Source organism: Anopheles arabiensis, chromosome 2, assembly GCF_016920715.1.
Source record: "Anopheles arabiensis isolate DONGOLA chromosome 2, AaraD3, whole genome shotgun sequence".
Lineage (NCBI taxonomy): Eukaryota > Metazoa > Arthropoda > Insecta > Diptera > Culicidae > Anopheles > Anopheles arabiensis.
The window spans coordinates 8,313,312-8,329,258 of record NC_053517.1 but is presented as its reverse complement, the minus strand read 5'-3'; the positions used below and the strand labels follow the sequence as shown (position 1 = coordinate 8,329,258).

General features: G+C 50.3%; 3 protein-coding genes across 18 annotated transcripts in view; 2 read left to right on the top strand and 1 right to left on the bottom strand.

The window, feature by feature from the left end:
- Positions 1 to 106: 106 nt before the first annotated feature.
- LOC120893799 (U6 snRNA-associated Sm-like protein LSm1) lies at positions 107 to 961 on the bottom strand. The gene is made up of 3 exons (XM_040295909.1): positions 758 to 961; positions 473 to 657; positions 107 to 399 (listed from the first exon to the last, which is right to left on the bottom strand). The coding sequence occupies exons 1-3, from the start codon at positions 804 to 806 to the stop codon at positions 229 to 231; spliced, it is 405 nt and encodes a 134-aa protein (XP_040151843.1). The 5' UTR covers positions 807 to 961; the 3' UTR covers positions 107 to 228.
- A 261-nt stretch (positions 962 to 1,222) lies between these two features.
- Positions 1,223 to 4,273, top strand: LOC120896364 (nuclear pore complex protein Nup107). The gene is made up of 2 exons (XM_040300416.1): positions 1,223 to 1,365; positions 1,437 to 4,273. Exon 2 carries the CDS (start codon positions 1,532 to 1,534, stop codon positions 4,157 to 4,159), a length of 2,628 nt encoding a protein of 875 aa, XP_040156350.1. The 5' UTR covers positions 1,223 to 1,365; positions 1,437 to 1,531; the 3' UTR covers positions 4,160 to 4,273.
- A 217-nt stretch (positions 4,274 to 4,490) lies between these two features.
- Positions 4,491 to 15,947, top strand: part of LOC120900882 (peripheral plasma membrane protein CASK) — a 197,608-nt gene continuing 186,151 nt past the window's right edge. For 12 of the 16 annotated variants that reach the window (XM_040308570.1, XM_040308586.1, XM_040308579.1 and 9 more), the window contains exons 1-2: positions 4,524 to 4,616; positions 9,475 to 9,967. In XM_040308570.1, coding sequence (XP_040164504.1) covers positions 9,909 to 9,967 — 59 coding nt within the window. In that variant the 5' untranslated portion in view covers positions 4,524 to 4,616; positions 9,475 to 9,908. The other 4 variants (XM_040308493.1, XM_040308477.1, XM_040308469.1 and 1 more) reach the window with 4 other exon arrangements.

Below are 15,947 nucleotides of genomic sequence, written 5' to 3'. Positions count from 1 at the left end.
TGAGTATTTTCGTTTTGTAGTGATAAGAAATGTACGGTTAAATCATACTATAATCACGAAATAAAACAAAAACATACTAATTTAAAAAAAAAACGAACACCGTTGGTCGTAAATTGTAGCTTTAGATGATATTTAAAAAGTAAAAAAAGGTGCTTCACATAGGGTTGTTGTGTTATCATCGTACCGGCAGTCATTTTCGTTTAGAACGGTTTCGGGGGCAGCACATCACTAAAACTCGTCCTGAGCCATCTCGGAATTCATGTTCAGCCCTCGCTCCTTTAGCGCTTTCGCGACCAGCCGGTGCTTCTCCTGCCGGGCCTCCTGTTCCCGTCGCTGCGCGTCCAGTATGTCGTCGACGGAGATTTCCCTCAGCGGCAGGGTGCTTTCCTTCTCGCGATCCTGAGGAAGAGAGGTTCGCGCATTACAACAAACTACAATGACTGCACCGAACCTACAACAAATGCATGCTTACAATCTCGCCCAGCAGCACAACGTTCTCGCCCCGGATGATGACCACGCCACGCTGGATGTCGCCATACTCGTTGCCGACGTGTATCCGCTCGATCGTCCGGTGTAGCACCAGATTGGCGAACTGGTCCACGCTTCGCAGATAACCGATCAGCGTGCGCCCGTCGTGCAGCAGTACCATGAGTTTTTCTTCGAATTGTAAAAGGGAAGAAGCGTGATTAGGAACCCTCGAATCGTCGGTGCTCCACTGTCCGGGTGGCAAGGTGGTTCGTTCGGATGCTGCACGTACTGTCAACCTCGTAGAGCATATGAGCGGTGCCGAAGAGAGGGTTGTCCATGGTGCTGAAGCTAGGAATCGATGGTGGCCAATGCCACTGTGAAGCAGAAAAGTGTTATTTTACTGTTTAACTAAAGATATTGAACAAATTCCGGGGAACGGACACACACAGGGGAAGAATTGTTAATGGCAGACTGTTGATGTAAACAAAGCGGAGAATGTTTGACGTTTTGTAGCCGGTGTAGCCCGGTGAAAAATGTATCATGATTTAAAGCAATAGGCCTTTTGGGTTATTGTTGCGTTTTTCGATAAAAGTAAGTAAGTTAAATATAATTATTACAATTATTGAATAAGCTTTACAGCAATTTTGTATATTTCAGCATCGGTTTATTTTTTTGTTCAAAATATCTGCTGTTCCAAAAATGTTGAATGGGCCGCGACCAGCATGCAGAACTGTCAAACAGATGCTCGTTTTGATTTGTTGACAATTGGTTTGCGCGCTAGCTTGGCGATCTCCCGGTTTCGTTTGCATTGGCCGCACTAAATTAAGCCATTTAGGCTTATTTTGTAATAGATTGAAATAAAAGACACTTTACTCGTTCTACGTGAGAAATTTCCCTGTAAGTAAAGATATAACACGAGTGGAAGTGCAGCGAAACGATGCGATTTTAATGGCTCGACTGTGTTTTAGGTTATGGTGCACGGTGTTGTTGCGGTAAGGCGAAGGAATTGAATGCGATAAAGGAAAACGATTGCGGTTTTTGGTGCTGGTGTCACATCATCAAGATGAACAAGCTCGAGCGCACGCTACAGCTGTTGGACGAATCCACTGTCCAATCGCCCAGCGGATTGCTGCGGTCGAAGGATTCGGTGCGCTACTTGCAGCAGCAGACCCGCGAGGAACAGCGACAGCTGGGAGCGTCCGGGCTGGGCGAAAGTATGATGCTGGATTCCGTGCAGGATGTGGGCCTGTATCGAACAGTGGGCGAAATGGAACCGGCCGGAGGCGGACTGTCCGGCAGTCAGCTTAGCTTGGTCGCTGGCAGCACGGTAAGCTACACGAATGCAAACGTGCGGGAAGCGAGCAAGCAGCTGTGCGAAGAGTTCCTGCAGGTGCTACAGCGCTACAGCAACGCCTCGGACGTGTTCGAGGCGACCGAGGAGCTGGTGAAATCGTTGGACGACACGCTGGTACAGCTGAACAATGCGTCCAAGCAGCTGCTACCTACTGGGCGGGAGCGCCGGCTACACGCGGAAGAGATGTGGCTGAACGCGGAACGGGATACGTGGCGGCTGATGATCTGCCTGTACCGTGATCGGTTGATAACGCAGAAGCAGGACAGCGAGATGGACGATTTGCCGCTGGTGAACAGTGAGCAGACCATCATCTCCCATCTGTACGGTGGCAATGCGAATCTGCGCGAGTACCAGATCATTGTGGACTGGCTGGAGCAGATGGCGCTGCGGCAGCAACAGACCGAGCTGGGCCACTACATGAACCGGACGGTGGCGTGGGAAAACACGCTCCACCAGCTGCTAGAGGTAGGCCAGACGGCGTTCGGCAGTGGCCGGGCACTGGTGAAGGGGCTCGATCCGGACGCACCGATACGCGAGAAGCTGCCCCTGCACGATCTGGACATGGAGGATCAGACGCAGCTGGCCAAGCAGGTGTTTCGCGCCATTCGCCAGGGCCGGTTGAAGGAGGCACAGATCAAGTGCGAAAACTACGGGCAAGCGTGGAAGGCGGCCCTGCTCGAGGGATGGCGGCTGCATCACGATCCGAACTACGACCGCGAGAACGTGTCACTGGCCCGCGAGCCGATCGAGGGCAATCCGAGACGCGATCTGTGGAAAAAGTTCGCGTGGCAGATGGCGGAAAGCCGCATGCTGGATCCGTACACGAAGGCCACGATCGGATCGCTGTGCGGGCATCTGGACTCGATGGTGGAGGTGCTGTCCGAGCACTCGTGGAACGATATGCTGTGGGCGTACCTGAAGGCGCAGATAGACATACGCGTGGAGAGCGAGATACGGTCGCACTGCGTCAAGAGCTATCTGCCCATGCCGGACCGGTACTGGAACGGCAAGATGTCGCTGGAGCAAATCTTCGACGCACTGGAGGCGCACAAGAACGCGCGCATCAGTCTGGCGGCCAAGGATGTGGACAAGGTGATCCAGAAGTACATTATGCTGGATGACATTCCCGAGCTGATGCGCACCGTGGACGGTTGGCTGGAGGGCACGGAGGTGGTGCTGATACCGCAGATGCTACGCTTCCTCACGCATTTCGTCATGTTTTTGCGACAGATTGGCAAAACCTTCCAGGAGGACATAGGCGATCGGGTGGTCAAGCGGTACGTGGAGTACCTGAGCACGCTCGGTTCCGCGCACATGGTCGCGTTCTACACGGCCGCCCTGCCACCGGCCATGCAGCTGCTGCTGTACTCGCAGTTCCTTCAGACGATCAGCGACAGCCAGCAGCGCAAGCAGGCCCTGGAGCAGGCGTACAACTTCGGGCTGGACGTGCCGACCATTACCGTGTACACCGTGGAGTGGTACCGTGCGCTGGAAGCCACCGAGGACGAACTGGCACCGATCGCTTCGGGCAGGTTGACCGAGCTGGACGAGCAGAAGATTTCCTCGCTCGAGTGGCTCACCTTCTATCCGGACCAGCGCGGGGAGCTGCTGTGGCAGTCGAACACACTGATCCGTTACTTCCTGGCCCGGCGCAGCATCGAGGCGGCCCGCAAAACGTTCGCCGTCATACCGGCCGACACGATGGAGCTGATATTCACGCACTACGGCTCGAAGGATGACATCCCGTGCCGGGAGGAGGTGTCGATACGCGAGTACCTCTGCTACCAGACGTACCTGGCCGCGATCCAGGGCTACAACGACTGGTGTCAGCTGTTTTACAACGGCAAGCCGAAGCCACCGCCCGCAGTCAAGCTGTCGAACTTTACCGAGCGCGTCACCTCGGAGCACCGGGAGGCAACGTACCGGAAGGAGCTGAGCAACTGGGAGCTGCGTGTCGCCGAGCTGACCAACGTGACGCGCGACCTGCTGTACAATGTGCTGCTCTTCCCGGAGGCTGGCTGGCTGGTCGATACGGACACGACGAAACCGCCGCCGGACGATGACGAGGACTGGCTGCACCGGGCGGTACAGATGGAGAACCTGCGCAAGCTGTGCATACCGGAAATCGTGCTGCTGCTGCACCAGCTCCACACGCTGACCGAGCGGTACAGCGAAAATCTGCTGCTGGCCGATGTGCTCAGCTCGGAAACGCGCAAGCTGTACAGCGTCTTCCCCAAGCACAAGCTGGCGGAAACGCTGATCAAGATAGCGGAATCGTCCCTCACGCTCATGAATGCCCGGAAAGACCCGTTCGTGGGCGATGCAGCGAAGAAGTAGAGTTATACATTCTTTCCCACACTAGCTCTGCATTTACTACAGTTCTTAATTTCTTAATTTTCCTACCGTGTTCTAAATAAAATCGTAAGTTATAAAGTATGTGTAAGATAAAAATGCGATTTTTTTAATTCAAAATTCAAAAAGGCTAGCAACCACTTGCGGGGAAAGAAACCGTAACGAGCGAAGGGAGAAAGAAAGACAGAGAAAGTGCGAGATGGGCTACACGCTCAGCAAGGGCTGGAGCAGCTGCGAGTGTGTGCGTGCAAGCGGCCTGCTTGGGGCGAGCTTATCATTTTGACAGTTGGGTTGAAGCTCTCGCGCTCCACCCGGATTTCTCCAGTTCGTAAACATTGCGGGTAAGAAAAACAGTGTCGGTTCTGCTTCTGCTGCTGCCTGCCGTCTTCAGTACAATTGTCCACCGCGCTATTCTATCGTGTTCTCATCGTGTGCCGCTAAAGTAAGCCATTGGTAAGGTGTGTGCGAACGTATTTGAGGGGTGTGGTTCGGTGTCGGTGCTGGAATCGGGTGTGTTGTTTTTGTGTGTGCTTTTGCTCGGATGATAGTAGAAGCGATTACGTGCGTTTCGTGACACTGCCAAACCAGCTGCATGGCAAGAAAAGCTCGGTTTTGCGGATGTCGCCCGTGTAAACAAGACGACACACCGACACACAAGACGGGTGCGAGGGCGGACGGTGGACACCGACCGTTGTAGAGGTGCTTGGGGTCATGGGGGCTAATGGATCCGAAGCAACTGTCTTATTGACTATCGCGACGGGAACGGCGCAAGTGGGGTGGTGGTGCGTCAGCTGTGTGTGATGTCACACGCTCCCGCTGTTGGCTGTGGCGGCTAGGGGGGGTAGGGGGAAATTGTATTCCGATTGGCCAGCCATCCAAGTAGCTGGGGGAAGGGTTTTTTTGCGAGCCAGAATGTGCAATTAGAAGACCGTCGTAGTAATCAGCTTCACGAGGTGTTTTTAAATGGAAACTCTACAGGGGAAAGCCTTTGCAGTTGCGTTCTGGAGAAGGTAAAGGGGAACGGAATGCTGGGTGCTGCTTTAATTGCTGCTTTAATGTTTTTATTAACGCAATGCACTTGCTCCGTGACAAAATTGCTAATTGTGTATGAGTAACCCTGTAAGCGTACTGCGACCCTAACGCTGTAATTCCTACCTTTTTGCTTTGCACTGATTGCAACCAAGCGTGCTGAAAGGGGAACAGACAGAGAGCGAGAAAGAGCGAAACAATAGAAACGGCTCCAACATCAGCAAACGGGCTGTGGGGCCAACGGTACAGTAGCGTGGAAAGCGAATGTGTCAAACCCATTGAAGCTGGACCGCGCGCGGTCGAACGTCAAAACTGTCTGGCTGTCTGTAGAAGGAACTCACGGAAAAGCGTTCTCTATATGTGCCGTGTATGTGTGTGTGTGTGTGCCTGTGTGCATTCCTACACACGCAGGGGAAAATTGTTCCCAGCGCGGAAAATGAGTCCCCCCCCCACCCCAAGCAGAGAGCAGAGGATACTACGATGTGTTTGTAAAACACGTTAGTTACTGTATTAGTGAATTGCCTGGCGCTCTCTCTCTCTCTCTCTCTCTCTCTCTCTCTTTCTCGCTCGCGAGGGAAACCGCTTGCGTACGGTGTGCGTGATTTTCCCCGGAAAAATACGGTGCGCTCCCGCACAAGGATATACGCGCTCACCGTCGCATCGGATTGTGTGTTGTGTTCTAGGTGGATCTTAGCGCTGCGTGTGTGAAGGTTTGCTGCCTGTCTTTCGGGTCGCTTCTTGCGGGCACCTTTCACTATCGTGTTTTCCTCAGCGGTTTTTCTTCCCAAATCAAACAAAGCTGCTGGAAAGTTGTGACGCTGAATAAAAGTCGTGTGAAAAACGGGCCGTTTTCCCGTTCCGCCTCTGCCCCGCTGCAAAGTGGGCGCCACTAGCTTTCCCGTTTTTTTTGTGTGGCTGTGAAAACCGAAGTGAAAAAGGTAAACGAAACTCGCTGTGAGTTGGCTGTGTGTGTGTGTGATGTGTAGTCGTGAAGTAACCGTGGGCTTTACGGGAGTGTCTACAACAGCGTACCGTGTGCTACACACTAACCGCACCATCTCACACCGAGGCCAGACCGAGAGCCAAAACAAAGCCAGCGACAATTTTTACTTCTGAACAGGTGAAGGCCAATTTGAGTGGAAACGTTTTCTGTGTTGTTCTTTGGTAACGTGTGCGGTATGCGAAAAAGAAGGCTTTCCCCCCTTACTGTTGACCTAGTGCAGCAGTAACAGGCACAGGCGAAAAAAGACGCCCCACCCACCCATCGATACGACATCGAGGGTGCGAAAGCGGACCGAAATCGCGTGTGTGTGTGTGTGTGTGTGAGAGAGAGAAAGACTGAGAGGATGAAGTAAAAGGGGGGAGAAATGTAAATCAAATGTAATGATGCTTTCATTGCTTGTTCTATGAGAAAGAAATTTCCATTTTCCCCCCAAAGTTTGAGAGGACATTTCGCATAGTTCCGACCAGCACCACCGCCTCCTTTGGACCGTGCCTATGAGGCAGGCGTTGAAATATCCTGTGAAGCAATCCCCATTCCCAATACACCACCACCCCGTTCCCCGTACGCGTGTGTGTGTATACGGCAGCTGCGCGAGTGCAAATTCTAGTATCGCTGGTGTGTACGTGTGTGTGTGTGTGCAAGTCTGTAGGTTGCTAGGTGTTGGACTCGTACGTACGGGCGTCTATGTGCGTGTGTGTGTATGATTTGTGATCGGAGAAAATGTGTAGTGGAAAATTGCATCCTTTTTCCCTTGCACACGGAACGTTGGCGTGCGTGTGTGAGTGTGGAGCAAAGGGTTGCGTGGAGCGTGGAAGTAAAAAAAAAAACGGGTGGCTTGTGATGTTTATCTGTTCGCGCAGAAAGGGTGCGAAGGGAAGGGTTGGGGGGGAAATATCCTCTGGTCAGGGCGATTTGCGTCCTGGTGGGGGAAGGGTTTCGGTTTTACCAGGAAAACATTTGGCCTTCGCTGAGTTCCGGTGCAAACGTTTGAAGGCAACCGTGGTGTTCCATCTGTCAACGGGGTGGTGAAACATAGCTACACTATTGTGTGGCCATTTGTCACCATTTGTTTGTTTGTAGCTGCTTGATCAAGTGTTTGAAATAGTTGCGCTAAAAATGTATGGAGCAATTAAAAGTATCGGCAATAGTTCATTCATAAAATTTCCCCAGGAATGCGTCATGGGAATAATTTTTAATGTCATCGGGATTCAATAGGATGAACAATGGGAAGATTATTATTGCTTCAAGATGAGAATCACAGCACAGCATAATCAAGTCAGAGAGCAGGATAATGAAACAAGTTGTCATTTTTAGCCTGAATTTTCTTTCGGGATTTTGGGGGGCATTTGACCCGTCCACTTGTTAGTCATGACGGTTGGTATGTCCTTAGGGTATTGTTAAAAGTTTGAACCGTGTTTTCTAGGAAATTTGAAGATCCGAGGAATTGAAATGATTAGACATTTAAGACGCCTTCTCGATAAAAAAATTATTTTATTCCTTTTTACCATTGTACCCTTGTACATGGTAATATTCTGACCCTTATCTTTTGCAAACAATTTTTTATTTTATAATGTATTTTTATGTACCCAAGCAATATAATGAGCTTGCAAGGTAGTATTATACTTCAGTTAAAAACAATACTTGAGACAATAAAGTATAAGACGTAGTATAATAACAATACTTCAGTTAAACAATAGTAAGTCTAGTCTAGTAATTTTTAATATTTTGAATGGAAATTAAATTAAAAAAACAAATGTTGTAAAATCAAAACGAAATCTTCCACAACACCTCATAAGTTGACAGGCGGTATTGCCGGACCCCGCGCCATCCTTTCGGTGGTGTTGGTGGTATTGGGCAGGAGGCATTCCTTGGTGTGGGTGCTATTGGTGGTGAGTACCCCGTTTTCGGAGCTGTACGTGAGTAGTAAGTCCTTGGTGTCGGGAGTTGGCTGGCAAATTTCCGCGCCTTACAACACACAGCATCATTTCGCATCGGGCGGTGGGCGTTCGGCAAAGGCACTCTCGCCTTACAGCACACAAAACCCTCCGTGGGTGTGTGTGTGTGCAGGTGCGCTGGTGAGTGGTGGGTAGATCCTACCGAACCTTTGCTAGGAACCCGCACAACCATCCGGCACTTGTGACCGGCGAGACGACTTCGACCACGGCACGGATCGTTCAGTACAGTGCGGCAGCCACACCAGTGCGAACACGGCACCCCCCGGTCCGGCAGCTGGCCCCGGCATCAGCCACCGCATCTGCCGGGTTGGCTGCCTCCCATCGCGGCACAATGAGCCAAGCAGTGTGCAAGTGCAGTTGTGCGTGTGCTGGGCGCATTGTTTTCCGTTTCCGAGAGCGAGTAATAGCAAAACGAGGCAAAACGTGTAAGGGGTTTTCTTATTGTAAGCGCGTGCAGCGTTTGAAAAACGGTTCAAGTCATGGTTCGCCTGTTGGTCAGAGGTTCGGGACGCGGTGTCTCGGTACGCGGTAGGGCTATTTTTAGCATCCCCGAGTTTATTAGACCCGGTTGTTTGGTGTAGTTGAATTTTCCATGCTTTGACACGGCTCTGTACGCTCCTACGCCGCCGCCGACGGAAACGAGGTTGTTGTGGGATTGATTGAAAGTGACAGTGATGTGTGCTGCGAGTGTCGGTTATTTGCCGGCAAACACGGACACCTTGTGGTACAGAGACACACATACACACATACCATTACATCGAATTTCGTGACGCGATGCAAACGAGAGTGTAAATGGTAGAAATGATCGGTGGTCGGTTGCTGATCAATCGGTAAACATAATTCGGAAAATTGATTCACATTTTCCCAGCAAACCGGTTACCGATTGCCAAACAGGCCGACCCGATCTGGAACGAGGTGGCAAACGATCCGTTACAGTGCGAGCGGGCGGTGCTTGTGTGTGTTTTCTTGGTAATTAATCGAGCTAGAAAAACAGATCATGTTTCCCTTAGGCCGCGTAGAGCTGGATCCGATCATTTACTACCGTTTCGCATACGCTTCGTGTTTTCCCAAGGTCTGGTCTGGTTTTGGGAAGCTAAATAAATAATAACAGTGCGCCAACAGGACGCGTGATTTGACCGTCAACATACGGTCGGTCGGTGGCGGGCAGGGCAGTTGATTTTGCCGAAACCATTTTCCACCAGAGAGATCCAAATTCGACACCCTCATCTGCACACGCTCGTGTCTTCGTGGCGCTTTGTTTATTTATGCATTATTTTTCACCCACCCCCCCCACTTTCCCCACCTCCCCCTAGTTTACAGTGTGTCCTGAGAGCGTCGGTTGCAACAGCAAAGCGGTGCAGCGCAGTGCACTGGCGCAAAGTGCAATAAACTGAACGATTCTGTCGATCGGTCGGTCGGTCGGTGGTGTGTTGAGGCCAGAATCGGTTCGGTCCGCGGTGAATGTGTGAAGGTGAATGTCACAACCCGTTCGTTACGGTGTTACGGTGCAACAAACATACAATTGTGTACACAAATAATCGCAACAGATAAAGCAAATTGTGCAGCTCGCCCGTGTGCGCGTGTTGTTGTGGGCTGCAGAAAGTGATTGTGTGTGGGTGTGTGTGTTGAGGTGCAGTTTTTGGGTGGGAGAGAAAAAAAAAAAACACGACGCCAGATTACTATCGGCCCTGGTGGAGTGAACATAATCAATCACAAGTGTGCGCGAGGCAGCGAACCGTTTGACAGTATGGCCGACGACGAGATTCTGTTCGACGACGTGTACGAGCTGTGCGAGGCGATTGGAAGGTAAGCCGTTATGTCATAAAACTTAATTAAAGTCATCTATCAATCCGTAGCATGGTAGAATAGCACTCCTTGTGAAAGTCTTGCGTTGCCTGCATGCCTGTGCAATCGAATGCGAATGCGATTTTTGCTCGGAAGAAGCAATGAACGTTCCCAAAATTCCGCCGTATTCCCTCACTTTGTGTGCTCGAAACTTTTACTCCTCCGCAGAGAATTTTACAAACAAATACTGCGCCAACAAACGTACGGGTACGGGGTTCGCTTGATAGATAGGTCATGCGCACACATCCACACAACGCACACAAAGTTTGCCGGAAGTTCTAATGAATGCACTTGGGAGGCACGACGTCGGTAACCACAATGCACCCGTCGTCATGTCAGCAGCCTGGGGAAAGTTGCTAGGAGGTGAATACGCGAACAAAGCGGCCTATTTGTGGGCAGAATAATTTGAGACGACATGGTACGAGGTGAAAATTGGCGAACGAACTTCTGCATGCAATCGTCAGTTGTATTCTGAAAGTTTTTTTTTTTATGTTAAATTCTTTACGCTTCTGTTTTTGGTGGAACTGCATACAAAGCGATGGTTTTACGGAGTAAAAACCAAATGCAAAGTAGAGTTTTGGAATTTTATCGAATGGACTGATTTCATCCGCTTTGGAAAAGAATAAAGTTACAGAGGGTTTTCCAGGGGTTTTCATAGTTGCGGGACACTTTCTTGACTCTTTCTCGTGGGAAACGAAGATTCATTTGATGGGAATTGGATTCAGAATTGGACAGGCTTATTGAGAAATCCTATTAGATTTATAAAAAAGGGTGCTATTGCGTCCAATTCACATCAGATAAGGTTCATTTGCTGTAAGAAAGAGTCAACAAACGTTTCAGAAACGTGTCATTCGTGCAATGCTTTTGATAGTAATAGAAACCCAAATCACTTCCTACTCAAATTGATAGAACGTCCGCGCTATGCCCTATGCTCCCTTGAAGAGAGCATCCTTGGGTGCATATCGGTGTTCGCGCGTTGCAAAAATTCAAAGCTACAACGCTTCGCACCGTGGCATCAAGTTTACGCATTCCCGCTGCAAGCTCTTTACCCCGTTGACGGTCGGGGTAATTGCTAAAGTTTACAACCCCCGTTACCCTGGGTGGCTGGGTGAGTGCAACCCGGTTACCCGGTGGGCAGGCGGAAAATAGCAACGGAAGGATATGCAGCATCCGATTTGCGTAACGAGAGCCCTTAACCTGGATTGTTGATACGGGTTGGGAAGCGGGTGGAGCGGCGGGCTGGGCAACCGGGGCAAGCCATTTGAGACAGCCAGCCCCCATCGGGCCAGGGTGCCAGATCCACACGTTGTTTGGGTGTGAGTGCTACGGGCACTCAGTTTGCTGCGCATGGTCGGCAGCAGCAGGTTTCGGTAGTAGCTCAACCAACCACCAAACCCAGCTCTAGGCCAGAGTGAGTGTTTGTCCCTAGTTGGGATGGGCTGCGAGTGTATGGGTGTGAAGATTGGTCCATCCTTTCAACGCGTTACATGGACGCAGTTGCTGTTTGATGCGAGGTTGCCAGTGTGTATGTGTGATGAAGAATGCTGGGATTTTTGTTGTCAGTAAAGGTAGCGTCCTTCGGTGTCTTCCGACTGTGTGTTGTGTTGGTGTGGCACAGGAAGGCACAGTGTAGAAGTCCGTCCTGTCATCACACATCGACAAAGTAGCGATCCGTTCCGAGGATGGTTTGATGTTAAACTTTTCCATCTGCGTGAGAGAGAGAGAGATGTTCATGACGTCAGTGGGCTATTATACTCCGTCGCGAATCAGTTTAGGTGGAGATATCCTACCCGTACTCTGTTTCGCTTAAGGTGAAGACACACAAGAGCTCCAAGCTGTGTGGCCCAAACCAGCTGAAATGCTTCGGTTACAGTGTCTATTTTCTTTGGCACTTATCGGAGCTGGCCGGGGCGGATGACTACCTACACGCCCACAACCCACGACCGTGCCGCTGCTTCGGTGTGCCGTTTTTACCGGACGACTAGCATCATTCCAACGACCATCTGGGCGATAAGATCTCGCATCGGTCGATCTTAAGATCACGCCCATTGTAGAGCGAGGACGACGGTGGCGAAAGAATGATCCGATGAACCGGGAGCCGGGTATGGAAATTGGTTATCATTCCGCTGTGCGCTGCTACAGTTTATGCTCACCTAGCGTGCTGCGGGTGTCGAGGTTGTACGCCTTTTAAATGTGCCGGTCGGGTGGGTCGCCGCCAACCTCCCTCTGCGGGCTGTGTCTGTCGCTCGCCAATGCTCGGGAAATGGTAGAGACGCTCGATGACACTTGAAATTATGGTTGAATGATTTCGTCGGCCCTCTCACTGGCGCACGATAATGATATCCTTGTGTGAAGGATTACGGAGCGAACGAAATAAGATTCCAATTACGGCGCTGCTGCTGTAGCGGGTGTACCGGGGGGGCCGGTATCTTACCATCACCATCGCTCGAAAGTATTGTTAAGATGTGCTTCCGTCCCATTTCGGTGCGGCATGCTAAGATGCTGGGAAGTGTACGCGCAAGCATAATGTAATAACGTGGGAAAATGAAACCCGGGCAGGAACGACGACGAAGCGGAAACGAAACTAAACTATGGGTTCATTCCGTTCAATATTGCCCCCTAACGGTGGAAAGGCTGTAGGAAGAGGTGTGTGCGTGCGTGGTTGGTTGGTTTTTCGCTGGCACAGATCGGCAGACCCGTTCGCTTTACCTTTTCTCCCGTGCTGCTCATGTAAAGAAGTAAATAAATAAATGAAGCACACACCCAGCGTATCCGGCACCTTCAAGAGAGAGCGAGAGAGAGAGAGCATTAGTATTTTTCCGGCTCGAGGAGTGGAATTTGCTATCGAAGGGCGAATGTGAAAGAGGTCGACCGCGCAATGGCGCCCGGGTGGACCTTTCCGTTTTTTGGGGGTAGCAACCGGAGATTAAGTGTGAAAAGCATGATTAATGGTCGCATGCATTGGTGGGGTGGTTCATATTTTGCACACTCTTGATCCCCCCCGGTGAACAAACGGACCGTTTACCGTGCGCGGCAGTGTTATGGTGGGATAGTGGTACGGCGGGCTGGGTGTGCTGTGCTCGGTAATAATTGCTTTCGACAGTAGCACGCAGCGCACTGGATCTTCGCATCGGCCGTGCGAGGGTGGATTAATTGCGTGGTGTGTGAATGTGTGCCACTCATGTGAACTCTTTACACTACACAGCGGCGGGGCGAGGAAAGGAGCGCTGGGAATGGGATTGTTCATGTTGTGGGTTCGGTTGGGTGGTCGGTACATTAGGTGATAGAGCGCGCCTCGGTATCAATAATCGCTTTGCTCTTCGCTAAATGGTCCATTTTATGCTGTATTTTTTTTGGTCGATTAGGTGCGTGGGGAATATAATGATAGGTAATGCTCGTGAAGAATGCAAGAAATAAATCACAGCTCCTAATGCTATAAAGCTCAAGGAAAGTGATTAGCTTGCTAAAAGTGAACGGTGGATTTTTCCCCTTTTTTATTTATTATTCAATCGAAAAGGTATATAGTATTTGTAGTCTTTTGTTACATTTCATTCCATTTTACAAATATGCTACACACACACACACATGCTGAAGCGAGCGTATCGAGGCAGCGGAGAAGCAGCACTGAGAACCTGCTTGAAGCTCCTTTTCCATGGAGGCGCCTGGTGCTCCATTACAAAGCGATCGAGCTTTCGCTGAATTCATGAGAAAAAGGGAAAACTCGCTCGAGCTAGCAAAATGCTAAGCGTTAGGCCATGTTACGCTTTGGGGTTCGGTATTTTGTTTCTCTCAGTTGATGGGTGACAAGAAAAAAGAAAACAACTTCATTTTGCGTCAAACTTTTTCCGAAGCTCATAAATATTAATTGCGTGCATCCGGAACACGGTTACTGTCGTTTCGCTTTCGTCGGCGCTACTTATCATCTTTCAATTTGTAGCCCCCCAAAGCGTGCCCAATTTTAGCCGGTTCGCTGTCGTCCACTTTCCCTTTGCTTTTGTTTCTTGCCAACCGGAGGGACGGGCCCTGTAAGAGCATAACGGATGGACGACTTTTTAATTTCAATTTCTGGCAGTTTTGAACACGTTCGCGTGGCGTTTTTGTGTTTTGGGGCGCGCGCGTGAGTTTTTTCTTTGTCCCACCGGAGGGACAGTGAAAGCTGTGGGCGAGATATTGTCACTGCAGTAAAAGTGGTGTAATCGATTTTGCGAAGCAAACATTTCAACAAGCTGCGCCGCGCTCTTTGGCGCTACCGTAAGGGCCATTGCAAACAACATTCGAAGAAGGTAGCGTTCGCGGAAAATGCTTTTGAATGACAAGCGGGCAGGTAGGCAGGCAGGCAGGAGTACAAATAATCAAAGCCCCGTTGCGATCACGGCGGTGCTTATCTCCCTTAACAAGCGACTGATGCTTGCTTGTTCGGAGTTACGTAATCGGAGGCGTGGGCTGGTTGAGTTTTCGCTTTGTTTATCTCCGCCTTCGGAAGAAAGCTTTCGCTTCGTAGAAAAGAAGGTAGCGGTAGCTTCCGAGAGCAAAGGTACCGTACGAAACTACTACCGCGATGTAGCGTGGTGTAGAACAAATAAAGATAAACGATGATGGGACCCCCCCCCTCGCTCTGACACAATCCCGCAATTCTCAACAGCACTTTTTCCGATCTTCGTGAACTTTCCGTTTCAACACGTGCGTCCTTGCGTGTGTGTGTGTGCGTGTGTGTGCAGGCCAAGGGTTGTGTCGCGTATCGGATGCAAACGGATTGTCGTGCGGTTACCATCGCGACATGATCAATGGCTGAATGTGGGATTTATGGAAAAGTTTGGCTGTACGCAGCTTCTTATGCTTGTGTTCCCGGCAGCGGCAGCCTTCCCAAATGCCGTGCCTGAGAGTGTGTTTGCGGTTGTGCTGCATTTCCATTCCGGGGGTTTTTCGTTTCCCGGGCCGACCCGGGTACGTGACTAACGAGCATTAAAATGTATGCCAAAGTTTGCTCGCTGTGGTCGCCGGTCCCACAGGTATCACCACCCCGCGTGTTGGAAGAGCAGATGATGTCCGTGAATGGTTGATTTTGGGTTTTTTGTTTGTGTGAAAGGCTCTGGTTTAGTGCGCGTGTTGGGTAAGCGCGATCCGACTATTCCGGATCGAAGTGTTTTTCATCCGTTTCGTTACCTTCAATCTCTACTAGTGATGGGAAAAAAGAAGTTCGGTGAAGTTCTGTGAATCCAAATTTTCTTGTAAGCGATCCATTCTCATATAGATTTTGCTCCTGAAATTTCTTATTTCAATTTCAAAGAACTGATTCTCACTCGGAAGCTAATTCCAATTCTGGAGTCAATTTTGATTCCGTTTCCGGCGCAAATTGCGATTCCCAGGTCGATTCCGATCCTGGAACCGATTCTGATTTCGTAACCGATTCTGATGCTGCTGCCGATTCCGGATTCTGAGTCGACACCGGAAACGACTCCAAAGATGATTCCGAACCACGGAATCGGAATTGGGTAGGTCCGATTATGAGCTCCCATCACTAATCTCTACGACGGCATTCGGTCGATTTGATTGCGTGCTGTCATGTTTGCAAAATCGGAAATCGGGCACGGCTTCTTAATAGAGCTGCATGTTGCAGCAGCAGACGTGACTTGTTTTGCAACCGCAGCTGTTTGCGGCACACCACCAGCGCGCGAGTGTGTACGTGTGTGTATCTTCACTGTGTTGACAAACGTTTCCCTCCGATCAGATGGAACACGATCAATCAGGATGGGGGGGAAACCGGGGAGCATAAAGACACTGGCTCGAAGCTTTTGGGGACGAAAAAATAAGTGTCATGCTGCGAGCTGAAGTGAATTGATTTACTATCGAATCGCTCGGGCGCAGAAATGAAGTAAGAAACCAGAACGGAACAGCTTTTTTAAGAGAAAAAGAACATAAACTGTACACGGAAGGTAGGTGT

Excerpts from the sequence above, each read along its gene's own strand:
- LOC120896364 (XM_040300416.1), top strand. The coding sequence starts at position 1,532 with ATGAACAAGCTCGAGCGCACGCTACAGCTGTTGGACGAATCCACTGTC.
- LOC120893799 (XM_040295909.1), bottom strand. The coding sequence starts at position 806 with ATGGACAACCCTCTCTTCGGCACCGCTCATATGCTCTACGAGGTTGAC. Across the intron at positions 658-757 it reads TATGCTCTACGAGGTTGACA|AAAAACTCATGGTACTGCTG; the intron begins GTACGTGCAGCA and ends TACAATTCGAAG. Across the intron at positions 400-472 it reads TTGTGCTGCTGGGCGAGATT|GATCGCGAGAAGGAAAGCAC; the intron begins GTAAGCATGCAT and ends TCTCTTCCTCAG.